General features: G+C 45.6%; 1 protein-coding gene across 2 annotated transcripts in view; it reads left to right on the top strand.

The window, feature by feature from the left end:
- CDC7 (cell division cycle 7) overlaps positions 1-13,294 on the top strand; it is a 90,565-nt gene extending 77,271 nt beyond the window's left edge. For both annotated transcript variants that reach the window (XM_077452934.1, XM_077452933.1), the window contains 2 exons: positions 113-262; positions 12,847-13,294. In XM_077452934.1, the coding sequence (XP_077309060.1) occupies positions 113-262; positions 12,847-13,232 (536 nt within the window). In that variant the 3' untranslated portion in view covers positions 13,233-13,294. The remainder of the gene's footprint in view (positions 1-112; positions 263-12,846) is intronic.
- Positions 13,295-16,498: the final 3,204 nt, after the last annotated feature.

The raw sequence follows: 16,498 nt of genomic DNA, 5'->3' as shown, positions 1-16,498 counted from the left end.
TTTGGATAAAAAAAATTGAGGTACTTTTATTAAAATATTTCTTCTGTGTGCTGGGCTTTAGGTTGTGTGTTTAAAAGCAGGATGGCCATTCTAATTCTACTTTTTATTTCAGCAATTGACATGTGGTCTGCAGGCATCATCTTTCTATCCCTGCTTAGTGGAAGATATCATTTCTTCAATGCTGGTGATGATATGAATGCTTTGGCACAAATCATAACAATCCGTGGTTCACAAGAAACCATTAGAGCTGCTAAACACTTTGGTAAGCATTCAGAGGAGAACCAATTTTAGAACACGTGCAGCTTATACTTAAGGTCATATCAGTTTGGTAAGATATTACAATCTAAATTTTGTTTTGTAATCTAACTGAAAGGCATGCAAAATGTGCCTGACTTGTTGGAAAATGAGAGCTTTCGTTAAAGCAGATACTTGAATTACTATTAAGGCTATGCTGACTGAGAAAATATTCATAGGGGGTTATTTACTAAAGTCAAATCCACTTTGCATTGAAAGTGCACTTGGAAGTGCAGTCGCTGTACATCTGAGGAACACGTAAGGAAAATAAACAGCATTTTAGCTTGCACATGATTGAATGATAAAATTGTCAGAGCTTCCCCTCATTTCAGATCTTCCCCTCAGATATACAGCGACTGCACTTTCAGTGCACAGTGGATTTGCCTTTTAGTAAATCGACCCCATAGACTAGCAAGAATTGGGATATTTGGTTTACGTGTAAAATCTTTTTCTTTGAGTACATTATAGGACTAAAAGGCACTTCATATTCATCACAACTTGTATTATACTGCCACCTTCAGGTGAATGGACACTGCTCCCCTTCAAGCTCAGCTAAGCCTCAGTGTTTTATCAAGCAGTGAGAACAGGCATGAGGCTGCAAGAAAATGCCAAAGCAAAAAGCATAATTTCCTATCATACATCCCAGGGCACTTCATATTCATAACTGCTTAAGACATCCAAAGGCACTGAGCATGAGGGATGGACAGAAACTCTACTACAAAGCCACCTGCAAGATCTTTTGCCCAAAATCTGTGCCAGCAGAGGTGTGAATATCCTGCTGGTAGAACTTGGTAAATGTGTGAAGAGAATACCAGATGACAGTGTAACAAACATGAACAGAAGCTTGATACTGGCACTTCTGTTGAAATGGGCCTTGAACAGAAAAGGAAGAACCCTGCTCTTGATAATATCATGAGCTTGAGAAATAAGCTGACAAATCCACCTAGAGATATTGAATCAGTGGCTTGACCCTTGCGAGAACACTCGGGTGGAACAAACAGGGACTCAAATTGTCAATCTAAAGCAGTAGACTTCAGATGAATTTGAAAAACCTTCAATAAATGAAGTACTCTTTGCTTTAGTATGCTTAGGACAAAAGGATTGCAATATAATGTTCTGATTCAGCTGAAACTAAGACGAGACTGCAATCTCAACACAATCTTTATTCCTGGTGACGTATCAGGAAACGCTCCTCGCAGGTGAGCGTGGTCAACTCAGATTTTGAGAGATGAAGTACCGGCAATCAAAAATACAATATTGCACATAAGAAGCGACAAAGGCATCTCGTTTTTTTTGGGGGGGGTTTGGTTTTTTTTTTTTTTTTGATTATACGAAGAATTTAGCTAAAAAGTCTTTGAAACAGAGCAGCTAAGTCCAAGATCTGCCACTTAATGGTACTTAAAGCCAAAGACCATCACACTAGATTGGAGAAAAGGCAAAATGCACCTTGCAACATGGTGTCTGAGATGACACTTGTAAGCCTCACACCAGGCAAAAAAAAAGCCTTCCTATGTACAGTGGTACACCACCTGAAGGTTAACTTTCTGGCATTGAGAAGGGTAGGGATTACATAAACCAATATCTCGATCTCTCAGAACTTAGGCTGCAACCGCCATGTTGTCAAAGTCGCAAACTGCAAAGCAGGCTGGATGGTCAGATCCTATTACGGCAAATCTGACTGATCTGGAAGAGCCCTAAGCTAGTCTGACAAGACATTTAAAAAAAATATGCCTGCCCTTGATGTGGATATCAGATTCAACATGCTACCTCCTATTTGTGGCCAGGTCCATGGGTCCTCTCCAGCACTTGCATCAGATGATTTGATAATTACCCGGTCTTTTGAGGCAAATCTTTGCCGTCCATCCAGTGTGAATTCTACCTCAAATTCTCCACAAATCAGGGCTAGAGAAGAAACCTGTGATTCTCATTGCACCAAACTGGCCTAGAAAAACCTGGTACACAGACCTACTAAGAGATTACCCCTGGCCTCAGGCTTCTATTCCACTAACTTTAACTGCATGGCTGTTGAAGACTGTGTCTTAAGGGATCTGGGAATTTTTCACTCCTTCTACTGAAAGCAAAAAAGCCACTTCCATGGTTTTTCTTCCCCCGAAATCCAGGCATTTGCAACCGGTTCGCCGGTAGAATGCGCAGTGCACCTGGGCGCTTTGATGGCGGTCCTCAATTCGTTCGTTGCCAAGATGGAGGCGGTGCGTGGGCGCAAGGTGTTATAAAGCGGCCCCTGCGCCCTCTGAGAGCTGACGCAGACTTGGGCCCTGCTGAGGCTGGTGACCCCTACTCTGTAGTTTCAGACGCTGACCAGGACCGTTCGGACAGTGAGAATGAGTACACGTGCGCGATAAAGTGCTTGTTGGAGCACTTATCACAGCTGTGCATGATACCCTGAAAATTCAGGAGCCAGCAGATCCCTCTGCTGATGTAGCGGTCCCTTTTGGGTCCCGTAAGCCAGCCCGTTCACCTAAGGTGTTCCCGTATCTGACTTATTTTGACAAGTTCATTTACAGGGAATGGGGACCACCACAACGGACCTTTTCGGTCCCAATTATAAGGCGGGAAGTTACCCCTTTGAGGAAAGCCTTCTCAAGAAGTGGTCGGCTCCTCCGGTCGTGGACCCCCCAGTATCCAGGTTAAACAAAGTGACCACGATCCCGGTAGAGGGGACTCCTGCATTTAAGGATCACACAGACAGGAAGGCCGAGGCAGTGGCTCGTTCCTTGTTTACGGTTGTGGGGTCAACCATGCAACCATCGATGCCCCTGTCGAAGACTGTTTGAAACAAAGCACGTAGGGATGGCTATATGAGACTCCCACACTGCTTTTTTAAACGTTTTTTATGCCGCCATTTTATTACACTACCGTGTTCCTTTTTATATGTCCTTGATTGTGAGAAATTTTTCCAATAAAACATTATTGGCTGATTTGCACTTTACGGAGCACTTCTTTTTCCTTATTTTTATGACATTCCGTCATCGGTGAACACTGACGAGTTGGATTTCGAGGATTTGGACGAGCCTAAAAGATTATCTTCGGCCACGAACCCACAGTCCTAAGGTGTATCCCAGTGACCAGGATTTAATCATCGTACCTAAAGAGAGCAATCTATGTGCATTTGACTCCATATGGTATGTGTCCACCATTGCTGGTAAGAGTACCTCATTGAGTTACTGAAGTATCGATGTTCTCCGTGTCACAAGTATTGCATTCCCGTGCAGTCACCTCTGAGACATTATTGCCGATTTTCTATCTGGATTTAAATCTTCCAGGCAGACTCTCACCTACCAGTTTTACACTGGCCACTGGACTCTAATTTGTACACTATTATTTATTCAAGGAGTTTTACTCATTATTGCACATGGTTATCTTATGCCTTAGCGCTACATATTTTTTGTTTATATCTGTATGACTTTGAGTGTTAGCTGCTACAGAAAGTTATTTTCTTTTTCACTCCCCACTTTCAGGTTTAGCGCAGTGTTATCCCCCTCTTTTTTACACTTTAACTATGCAACCAGTACTGGCATCTGCACTTGTGTCGCAGACACTGAGTGGGCAAAACTGTTGCGCCGCGAATTGGGAGAACATGCGTCTCCTGTCTGCGTGGAACTAGCAGACCACCTAGTGTAGTCCTTAAGTACGTTTGTGACGCGCCCCTGGATACCCTCCCTCTGTCATCCAGGGCTTCAGTGTCAGCAGTGGTGCTGAGCCACCTGATTTGGTTAAAATGCTGGTCGGCTTACCAGGCATCCAGGAAAGCCCTGACTGCTCTACCCTTTCTTGGAGACCGGCTCTTTGGAGGCTTTTTAAATGACATTATTAAAAATGCCACAGGTGGTAAGAGTACACTACTCCCACAGGCCAGGAAGGCAAAGGAGCCACGCCGTAGGCAAGGGCCCTCATTTTCCGCTCAAACGGCTTTCGTCCGCCCGGAGCTTCGGGCAAACATCCCCAGCCCGACAGGACGGCTTCTGAAGGATAAAAGCGTCCCTGGAACTGCAAGCCTGTGAGCAAAAGTGCTACCGCATGAAGGTTTGCCCCCCACCCGCAACTCTGGTGCAGGGTCGCCTTCGGGAGTTTGCAGCCCGCTGGACCTCTCGGCTGTCCGACCAATGGGTCTGCGATCTGATTTCCTCGGGCTACAAGATGGAGTTCCTCTCTTGGCTGCAAAACAGATTCTTCCCCTCCAGCATACCCGTACTCTCGGCTCGCTGGGAGGCCCTCTTCGGGGCGGTAAGAGCTCCTGAATCATGGAGTGATGGTACCTGTTCCAGAATCTGAATGTTTCCAGGAGTTCTGCTCAAACTGTAGTCCCCAAGAAGGAAGGGGTATGTCCAATCTTGGACCTAAAAGTCCTCAATTACTTTGTAAAAGTGCAGGGGTTCAGAATGGAATCAGTTCGCTCAGCCGTCACTGCACTCCATCAAGGGGACTCCCTGGCATCTTTGGACATCCAGTATGCGTACCTGCACATACCCTTATGCCTTTGGCATCAGAGGTTTCAGCGATTCGCAGTTAGGGAAGCCCACTACTAGTTTGTGGCTCTTCCCTTTGGTTTGGTATCAGTCCCCCGAGTCTTTACCAAGGTATTGGCTCCTGTTTTGGCATTTGCTGCGACAACGCGGGATTGCTATAGTGGGTTACCTAGACTATCTCCTCCTGAGAGCATCTTCTGCCTCAGAGTAGGATGTGGCGATCACTATGCAGACCCTGCAGGAATTTGGGTAGATGTTGAACCTAAAGAAGTCTGTGATCGTACCGACCGGCTTTTGGAGTACCTAGGCTTGCTGCTGGACTCCATGGAAGCGAGAGTGTTTCTCCCTTCAGACAAGCTGCAGACTCTGAGCCACGGTAAAACTGCTGATGAACCGCAAGTGGTCGTCGCTACGCTTCGGCATGCAAGTCCTGGGACTCATGGTGGCCTTCTTCGAGGCAGTACCATATGACCAGAGTTCTGCAGAAGGAGATTTTGACAAAATGGGACAAATCTCCGTTGTCCTTGGATCGACAGATTACGGAGAGCCAGTTAGTCAGGGATTCTCTGATCTGGTGGCTGAGGTCCTTTGTACTTCAGACCGGGAAGTCGTTCCTACCTCTGAAATGGACAGTGATCACAACAGACGCCAGCCTATCCGGCTGGGGTGGAATAATGGGTGTTCAGTCGACTCTGGGCCTCTGGTCGAAAGGGGAATCCAAGTTGCCGATTAAATCTGCTCGATCTGGGAGCGATCAGGCTATGCCTCTCCACATGGTCAAAGAGACTGCGAGGGCGTCTGATCAGTATCCAGTCAGACAACACCACGGCTGTGGCATATATCAATCACCAAGGAGGAACAAGAAGCTGGGCCTCCGCACAGGAGGTCGCTCACATATTTCGGTGGGTAGAGTGACATGTACCGGCCCTGTCGGCCATTTGCATCCCGGGAGTGGAGAACTGGCAGGCGGACTATTCAAGTCGCCACATGCTCGACACAGGAGAATGAGCGTTGCATCCGGAGGTGTTAGGGCTACCATGCCTGCGGTGGGGCACACCAGATGTGGATCTTCTGGCCTCCCGTCTCAATCGGAAGGTGCTGAGATTCGTGTCCAGGACTAGGGATCCGTGGGCAGACGCGCTGGTGGCTCTGTGGGATCAGTACCAGCTGATCTACGCCTTTCCTCCACGAAAACTGTTAACACGTCTGCTTCGCAGAGTGGAAGCCGAGGGGATCCCAGTAATACTGATTGCCCCAGATTGGCCTCAGCATCCTTGGTACGCAGACCTAGTGCGCCTGGTGGCAGACACTTCCTGGCGACTGCCGTTGCGAGAGGACCTTCTGTCTCATGGTCCGATTGGCCATCCTGCCTTACCATCGCTGGCTTTAACGGCAGGGCTGTTGAGAGCCAGGTGTTGATGAACCAGGGTCTTTCGGACTCTGTGATCCCAATTATGCTGAGAGCACGAAAATCTTCTTCTTGGAAGATATATCATCGTACCTGGAAGGCCTACATCTCCAGGTGTGAGGAGAAAGGATGGCATCCGTGCTACTTTTCTATATCCAGGATCCTGCTGTTTCTTCAGCAAGGAGTAGACCAGAAATTGGCGTTCATTACCATTAAGGGGCAAATATCAGCCTTGGCTGTCTTTTTTTTTTTTTTTTTTTTTCCCAGCGACACCCTTGCGTCTCACTCAGTGAGTACCTTTGCTCAGGGGGTGTGACATTTAGTCCCTCCGGTGCGTCCACCGTTACCCCCGTTGTACAGACCTATGCCTTGAAGGAGCAGGTGCCCCCTTTCTGGTCACTGCCCACGCTACAAGGACAATCGGACGTCTTGGGCCTTCCGACATCAATTGCCTATCGATCAAGTGTGTAAAGCGGCGACTTGGTCGCCTGTTCACACTTTTACAAAATTCTACAAGGTAGATGTCAGTGCATCGGCTGATGCCTGTTTTGGCCGCAAAGTTTTGCAGGCGGCTGTATAATGGCAATTGCACATACAATTTTTGTTTCCTATTTCTTTTTGGGTAAAAACACAGTACCTTTCAAGTTAATGCACTGTTGCATTTGTTCCCGCAGTTTTGGTGCGGTTTGAGGGTAGTGCTTCTCTGTTGAGGAGCACCCTGTTTTTTGTGGTGTTTACTCCACACACTGTAGGTTTTTGTTTTTTGGTTTTTGGTTTTTTGTTTTTTTTGTTTTTTGGGGGTGAAGTTTGTACTAGCTCCCACATGCCATGGTGGATGAAGTTTTTTGCAGTTTTCCCACCCCTCATTTTGGCACTGCTTGGGGACGTCCAAATGGTCTAAAGAGAGAAGCGGTCAGACGGTGAATATAAGGGAATATAGGATTTTTTGTACTCGCCGTAAAATCCCTTTCTCTGTAATTCACCGACTGACGCAGCCCCCGCCCCTCATATTTTTCTTTACGTTATACTGCTTGTTGACTTACTGAGGCTGCAGTAGCATGCTGAGGGGTTGTTACCTAAGAGACCGCCCCTTGGGCGGAACTAGAAAGTTCTAATTTTACTATCACATGTTAACATGTAATGTCTAGTCCTCTCCTGAAGGTGGCATAACAACCCAATGATCTAAAGAGAGAAGCTGTCAGTCGGTGAATTACGGAGAGATTTTATGGTGAGTACAAAAAAAATCCTATTTTCTTGCCCTTTGTCAAAACCTTTAATGAAAATGTATCCTGGGATCAGGCCTACTTTGCTGCACCCTGTTCTTTTTTTGGACTTTACCATTGGTTCTCTGCCCTACAGAAACCTCAATTTTGAACTCTTAGCTTACCTCTCCTGCAAACTGGCCACCTTGGTTATTGTGTCTAATCCATACTGCCAGTTCTCCCATTCCTCGCGCTTCACAAAAACAAATTAAAACAAAAGAAATTGCTCTTCATTGCCTGCATATGGTCAGAGCCATCAGTGTCTACTTCCAAAGCAACAGCTTCTTTCGGGAAGACGAACTCACGATTTTTGTTCCACCCTCCTGACCTCACATGGGACATACCTGTTTCAAAGTCCACCAACACTAGATGGATAAGACAGCTCATCACCAGAACTTGCACTCCAAAGGAAAGAAAAAAAAATCCTCCTGCACTTCTATGCAACCAGTTCAGCAGGCCAGTGGTCATTTCCTGTGTTTTATTTTTATTTTTTGTTTTTTCATACAAAATCTTTATTGGTAGAAAAGTAAATTCAACAGATTATTGCAACAGTGTGATGGATGCTATAAACATGGTACAATATTCATCAGTACAATAGAAAACATCAGCGTTACCCCACCCCCCAACCCCCCCCCCCCCCCCAGGTGCCCCAGATTATACTGTATTTTAGCCCAAGCAATAAGAGTGCTTACATAGATTAACTGCATATTAATTATGTATAAAAAAAAAAAAGTTTCACTGTAACCATCTTCACTAGACCGACGCCTGGAAACCAGGAGTATCAGAGAAAATTATACAGAAAAGGAGAGGAAATGGTTAGACAAGATGTAGAAAATAAGAAGGGACATAAGAGAAGGGGGGGGGGCTAGAAGAGTCCATTCGGGGAGGGGTGCATCAGGACACCCTTAAATTGAAAGCAGTAGATTATTGAACCTGGAGGGTTGGTTGCCAGACCCTGAGAAATTGTGAGTGTCAGAGCTAAGGGCCACCAGTTTCTCATTGACCATGTCGTTCATGCAGTTTTTAACTGCTTCATAGCCCAGCACAAAGGTTTTCCATGCCCTCGCAATGGTCAACTTAGTTGCATTAAAAAGGTGCAGAGCCAATTGGCATTCAGGGTAGAGGAGTTCATGGATAGATTTACACAGATGGGCTTCATAGGGATCTCTCTTAAGGTTGGAATGGAGCATATTACGAAGGGTATAGACAAGGGGTAGGCAACCCCCAGCACTGGTACCACAAGCAGCACGCAAAACCTCTTGCCAGCACTCGACTCCCCATCAGCAGAGCAGCACAGGGAAATGTCAATGAGACACTAATGCATTCCCATTTCAGAATTCCCTGTGCCACACCTGCACTGAGGGGGGGGGGGGGGTACTGAGCCCCCACACATTGTAAGAGATTTGAAACATTGTTTGGTTCTCTAACTTTGCTGTACGTTACAATTGTCAGCTTTTGTGATGGGGAAGGCATTGGCTGCAGTTCTGCTGGGGGGGGGGGGGGAGCAGACCCTGATTCCAGGAGGACTGTCTTGGGCATTGCTGAAGTCAATCAGTCCTGCTAGCCCCGTCCACCATCTAGAGCAGCCTTTCTCAACCTTTTCAACACAAAGGAACCCTTGAAATAGTTCTCTGGTCTCGGGGGAACCCCTGCTAAAAATTAGAAATTTACAACTCATGATATATTAGTGTGGTCAGTGGGAAGAATGGTCCTTACACTTGTGGTCATTGGAAAGAATTACCTCCTTACAGATAGCTAAAAAGATCAATGGTGTGAGTGGAAACTTATCTGAGAAGCAGAAATTGGCCAATGCTGAAGGAACCCCTAGCAACCTCTGGAGGAACCCTGGTTGAGAATCACTGATCTAGAGGAAGATCACTCTGCTGCCACTGCCAATCTCAGAAAGAAGGGATTTCACTGGGATTGAGAGAACTACAATTCTGTAACAGTTTGTGGAATTACTGTTGAGCATCTGGGAACTTTGTTGAAATTATTCCTGAACCTTTTTAAGCCACAGACATTATTCAGCACACTGAAAATCATACCCAACCATTTTCTCAGCTGCAGGGGCCCAACCTATGATCCTGCACACAGGCCCATTGCTTTCAGAAAATGCCCCTGACCTGAGCTCATCATTGTGCATCCATTCCAGATGCTTGTATGTGACATCACATACAAGCACGTGGGCTGGATGTGAGAGGTGGATCAGCAGGACGAGTGTCCCAGGACAGGTAATGTCTCATCTCTGCTTCCTTTCACGACTCTGTATATCATAGATGAGACGAGGGTACAGCGGAGGAGGAGATGAGCAGGAGGCTACAGCGGTGGGTAAAATTAGCAGAAGGGGTTCAAAGATGGAACAGAATAGCAGGAGGGTACAGCGGTGGGGCATATGTGGAGGGAGTTACAGTGGTGGAAGAGATGAGAGGTTTAGCAGTGGGACAGATTAGTAGGGGGGTTTGGTGTTGGGCCAGATGAGCAAGGGGGTTCAGTGTTGAGGTAGAAAAGCAGTGGGGCAGATGTGAAAGGTGTATTGATTGGGCAGATGTGCAGGGGTTTAAATTGGTGGGGCAGGTGTGCAGGGAGCCCAGTGATCTGAGGTTCAGGAATTGGGGGGGGGGGGGGGGGGGGCTGATCTGAGGCGTGAGAGTGCAGGATGTTAACTTCTCACTACTAAAGTAGTTTAGCATTTACGTTATAAAAAATCCTTTTCATTATTGAGATTGTGAAGTTGACATTTTTTTCTTGCAAAATCGGAAGCTCAATTTCAAGCTCAAAACAAAGAGGGGAATAAAACGATCTAGTCTGGCTGGTGTAGAATACCATCTGTAGAAACTTGTATGCATTTTTCATAATGAGGACATTCCTAGAACTCTTAGTAAGGGTTATTGTCATGATCTGCCAGTCTTCTGAATCCAATGGTTTACCCAAGTCTTTCTCCCATTGGAGATGATACAACCTCACTGTGGGTTTCCTAGAGGAAATGATTGAGGAGTAAAGATATTAATCCTGGAGAATGAGGTTTAGCCTTGCAGATGCTTTCAAGGGAGGGGTTCAAGGTGTATGGGGTAGGTCAGGTTTAATAAGTTGTTGGAGGATGTGTTTAATTTGAAGGTAACTGTAATGTTCCCAAAGGGGGGTATCATGGGAAGATATAAGGGCATCAAATGTTAAAATTCTCGTAGGGGTGAACAGAGAATGAATGTCAGTGAACTCATTATTCGTCCACCACAAGAATTGTTTAGGGTTCTCACAACTGCAGTTAAATAAGGGGGAATAATAGTTCTGCTGCAAATTTAACGCAGTCTCATAGGTGAAGAGTGTCAAACATGGTCCAAACCCATGCAGGTGTTTTATGGGAGGGAGCCAGGGTACAGAGGAAATGGGAATAGGGTGAGATTCAACCAGATCAATAGTGGCATTTGATATGTGTCATGAAGATGAGATAATGGGGCTGTGTTCGCTGCCGTGCAGTATGCTTGAACATTGGGGACCGAAAGACCCCCTGTACGTACAAGGTCTGCTTATTGATTGGGGGTCATGTGGATCTCTAGATGGATTTCAAGAGCTTGCGCTGGTGAATTTGCAATATGTATTAGGCAATCGGAACTGGTAATGCTCAAAAGAAATACAAACATTTCGGAGGTAGGTCATACGAACCGCAGAGATCATGGCAAACTAGGATAGCGGGAGGCGGTGGGCCCAGGAAGATGGCATGTCGGTGAGCTTTTTCTTAGAGGAGGAAAATTTTGGCCTAGTACAGTCCTTCATATTTTGGGGCGAGACATATACCCAAATAGGGCAATGAGGGGAGCCATTGAAATGGGAAATCTGCTTTTAGAGAGGTCAGTTCTGGAGGGGGGAGGTTTACGGAATGGACATTGCCTTAGACGGGTTAACTTGTAGACGCAAAAGTCTCAAAGGGAGAATAAATTGGGCAACGAGATCCTATGAGCAGAACCCGCCACTTCCTCTGTTCATTCATTTTCAAAATTCCACCAGGCGGATGTCCATTCAGCTGCAAGATACTTGGCAGCAGCACTGAAAATGCATCTGTGAACGCTTCTGGTGTTGGGCCTGTTGGCACAGTTTTGTTTGCCAAATTGGTGCCTTCCCTTCTTTGTTGCTTGCTGACATCCCAGGGTCTATGAATACTCAGTGTCTTGTACTATACAATTAGGGGAATTTTGTTTTAAAATTTTATATTTTAAAGTGGAACTTTAATGAAGAATAAAATTGTGGACAGGATTTTTAATGCAGAAGAGGCGTACTAAGACTAGCCATACACCTATAGATTATCTGCAGATTTTCTATGGTCAGATGGAAAAAGTGGAACAGATTCCTCCATCTACGCTGAACTGTGTGGATGGAAGAATCTCCCACTGGCCCAAGCTTCCATATCTTCCTAGTCGGCCCCGCTGGCTCTCACAATACCTGAATATTCTGATTGGGTGCAGGCATTGTTTAGGTTGAGAGCCAGCAGGGCCAACTAGCAAGATACTGAAGATTCCTCCGTCCACACAGTTTAGCATACATGGAGAAATCTGTTGCACTTTTCCATCTAACCATAGAAAATCTGCAGATAATCTATAGGTGTGCATGGTCAGCTTTAGTCTCTGCTGCATTAAAAGTTTTTTCAGATTTAGTCTCTGTTGCATAAAAAGCCTCTCCGCACTGTACACTGAGCTGCACATGTGTAGTTTAATGTGAAATTTCAGTAATTCTGAGCTGACTGTTCTGCAAATGCACGGGAATGCAGTCACTGTGGGCCAGCCAGTTGAAATGCCCAGGGATTGATACCTGGAAGCCGCTGGGCTGAAGAGGTCAGCGGCTGGGGGCCAGCTCCAAGGCATCACAGGCCTGGAAACAGGCGAGTATAGTTTCACTTTAAAATACAGGACATGGGCCACCCACCTCCTTCAATGCAGAGTAAACAAAGAATAGGTTTCTACAAAACTGAGGACTTGCTGAGTGGAACAGGGTTATAGGTGAGGTGCCCAGGTGGCATGTCCAATCAGATTCTGAATACTCAGGCTGTCATTTACTGTACTTTTAAGATAACAAATTTGCAAGTAAATTCCTTTGTGTCCCCTAGACCTAAAAGAGTAATTATCCCTTGCAATGTGAGCGCAGCACAACTGCGAAAAATTATTTTAAAGTTTCCCAGAGTTGGGCTTTAAGTATTTCTGTCTGTTATTATATTCTAGTAATGTTTAGCTCTTAATTGTTCTAAGGTTGCTAACACCACAAAAATGTCTGTTTTTAGTTTAAATCACGGCTGTTAAAGATGGGACTGATGATGATTTATTATTGAGTAGCAGGAGACATTATTATTATTATTATTATTATTATTTTTTTAACACTTCTTTTTTTATTTATTTTTTTTCTCCTCCAGGTAAAATGGTGCTTTGTAGCAAAGCACTTCCTCCAAAAGATTTAAGAACATTATGTGAAGGACTAAGAGTGTGCATGGTGCCTGCATCAGGTAGTGAAACAGAAATTCAAAAACAGCAAACATCACTGCAGCTAAAAATACTGGAAAATCAAGATGGCTGGTTTGTTGAGCAGACTGATGTCAAACCTGCTGAGGGTACAGATAAAGGTTTAAAGTACACACTCTTGACTGAGGGCACAGAATCTAATCAATGTAACATAAATGGCTGGGACAGAGTACCAGATGAGGCATACCATCTATTGGACAGATTGCTGGATATGAATCCAGCTACAAGGATCACAGCCGAAGAAGCATTGCTACACCCTCTCTTTACCGATCTCGTATGAGTGTTATTGAAATAGACCTGACACTAGACATGCAGTGTTTTTTTTTTTTTTTTTTTTTTGTGTGTGTTTTTTTTATTTTTTTTTTTTTCATATATTTATGGTTGTGTGTGTGTGTATATACTATAATAAATTATTTTCAATCTAATTAAGGCTCTGTTATTTCTTAATATACAGGGAGCAACAGAGTATTCCTACACAATGAATTATATAGGCATGTACCTTCAGGTGATTGGATATTGGCAAAGCTTTAAAGGACACTCCCCATGGGTACTCCTCTTGTTACCCTGTGCCACTCCGTGATTCCTTTTCTTATTGTACATCGCTGGACACAGAGCCATAGTAGTTACTATGTGGGTTATAGGCCACCTTCAGGTGATGGACACCAGCACGCCCTAAATTAAAAAGTGCACTCCCTATATAACACCTCCCACTGGTGGAAGTACCTCTGTTTTTTCACCAGTGTCTAAGATGTTGGTCACGAGTAAAGATGTGCTGAGCTGCACTGGAGCAATCCTTGCTGGGGCTAGCCATGCTGACTGGATCCATTAAAGTGTCTTTTTTTTGGGCCAGATTGAATGGTACCTGGGCCTTGTATCTGAAGAAACTAGTTTTTTGCCTGCAAATGCTTATCTTTTTAGTGAGCTGGACCCTGGGATCCAGTACATTTTTGGTAGTAAGGCCATAAAAGTTTTTACTGGCAGGGTGCTGTTGCAGGTCCAGGATTGTGGGTTTCCTCTAGGATCCCCTGCTCCTGAAGGTTTAACGGAACCCACCGTGAAGGGTGAAGATTGGGTCTGTTGGTTTACCACAGAAAACACTGCGGCGGGAAAGGTAAGACTTTTTTTTTTTTTTCCTTATGTCTCCTTTAACATAAAAATGTTGTCATGCCTATATGTCACTGCTGGGGGCTGTATTGAGCACTCACTGCCTCATGCTGGAAACAGCGCTGTGTCGGAGAGCCAAAATGCTTACTCCTCCAGCAGAGCAGCAACTCCTTCGGTAAGCTTAAAAGGGGGGGGGTTGTCTCCCCGCTTATTCTTATTATGCTGATACTCTCCCCTTCATGGGGTAAAAGTGCTCGGATTCGTTTAAAAAAAAATAAAATAAAATGACAGGAAGCGCGATTACCACCCCCATGTCCCACCCCCCAGGTGCACAGGGAGGCAATTTTTTAAAAGCACACTGCTGCAGGCTGTGGAGGGACACAAGCAAAGAGGTGGTATTATCAGGTTTGGTGACACAGGCATTTCCTTTGACACATTGTTACTGCTGCATCAAACTGAGCATTAATAGCAGCAAATGTGCTGAACTATAGCTCAAGTAGTATATGCATTCCTTCTTGTAGTACCTGTGCTTTGTGCATCGAGAAAGCTCTAGAAAGACTTATTTAGTCACACGGAAGCCTAGATGGCATCCTACCCCAAGAGTAATATGACTGGTCATGGTGAGCAAATGTTGCAGCTGCTCTTAAATACTGCAGGCCCTGTTTATATTGCTAAGAAGGATTTTTCTACAACCATTTTAAGCTTAAAGTAAAAGTTTGGGTGGGGGGGCGTGGCGACCGCCGACTGTGATGGCCGCACAATTTTAGAGCTCCGCTCGGCTCTGGGGGAATCACCGGATTATGGCCTGTTCGGACTTGGATACGCCCGCCACTGTCAGCCACCACCTAGCCGCCGTCAGCCTGCACATCGGGAGGATGCGGAAGAAGCACCAGGCACCGGCGAATATGCAGAAACTGACGGAGTTTTTCCCGGCCGCGTCCCGCAGACTCCAAGAAAATGGCGGCGGGAGACATTCCAACAGACCAGCGCACAGTGCTCTAGCGCAAGCGCAGCCACCAACACCAACGTCACAAGAGAGAGCGACGAGAGAGGAGAACGGAAGAGACAACCCCGCCGAACAGGGAATGCCACACACCCGGCATAACAGTTCTGGATCCACATCTCCCAATCAGTCTCCTACCACTAGAAGCCCTGTCAAATCCAAGCCAAGGCTGGACCCTGAGATAAGCGCCCATGACAACAGATACTCCGCACTGGATATGGAGGTGAGTGGGGCACCTGGTAGCGACACAAATATACATCCCCCGGTGGACCAGTTTGCCATGTTTCCAACTACGGGGCAATCAGTGTCGGATACCACTTTAAAAGAAATGCTCATGTCGCTAAGATCATCATTACAAACCGACATGATGTCATGTTTTCAACAATGCAGGGCTGATATCACTGATCTTGGGAACAGGGTGAACCAAGTTGAACTCAGAATGTGCGACGTTACCGCATCCTTCAACTCACTGGTAGACTCCCACATGTCCCAGCAAGATTTCATTTCTAGAATTCAGACCAAATTAGCTGACCTCGAGGACCGTTCCCGCAGGAACAATTTGAAGATCCGAGGTATACCGGAAAGTGTCGCAGCGCAACAGCTCCACAAGTACGTCACCGACATGTTCCACGCCATTATACCCTCCTTATCTGCCCTGGATTTAAAAATCGATAGAATCCACCGGGTGCCCAAACCGTCCTTTCTACCACAAGAGACTCCTAGAGATGTCTTACTCAGGGTCCACTTTTTCCAAACCAAGGAACTTATCCTGGATAGTATTCGCAAAGCGGACAATCTCCCGGAACAAGCAGCAAATATTCAAGTGCTTCCAGATCTCTCGCAATATACGTTACAATTGCGGCGCAACATGGCGACCTTTACAAAGGCACTGCGTAACCACAAAATTGTATACAAATGGAAGTACCCTGCAAAACTCATCGTTTCCCACCAAGGAGCCAACCACATAGTCAACACGTTGGAAGAAGGATTACAGCTCCTGCACCAATGGCAAATATTATTACCAGATACAAATCAGGAAGCACACCTTCAACATAGAGCACCGCCTGGCAAGTTGCAACCAGACTGGCAATTCCATCACCAAAGACGCCCAAGCTCTCACCGCACCTGAACTCATGTCTATAGGCTTATAATACAAGTTGACATTAGGATTCCCCTAGAGCTTATGGTACCGTCCACCGTACCTTAGCTCCTACCGTCGGGCAGTAACACTGCCTGGTCCACTTGGACTCTTTGTTCTACTGTTTTTTAAGTTTGTTTATATTTACACTTTGTGTTTTTTTCTTTTTTTTTTGTTTTCTCTTCAACCGATAACTGAGCTAATCCCCAACGGCTCCAATTGTCTGAAAGATCCTTGACCAAGAAAATGGACATTGCTGCCTACCTAACTGTTCAACCTCTTGCCTGCCATTCCTGGCAAT

This window comes from Lithobates pipiens, unplaced genomic scaffold (genome assembly GCF_037356315.1).
Source record: "Lithobates pipiens isolate NorthernLeopardFrog02 unplaced genomic scaffold, aLitPip1_a1.2 Scaffold_23, whole genome shotgun sequence".
NCBI classification, from domain to species: Eukaryota; Metazoa; Chordata; class Amphibia; order Anura; family Ranidae; genus Lithobates; species Lithobates pipiens.
The sequence above is the reverse complement of the archived record's forward strand: the minus strand, read 5'-3'. Positions and strand labels throughout refer to the sequence as shown.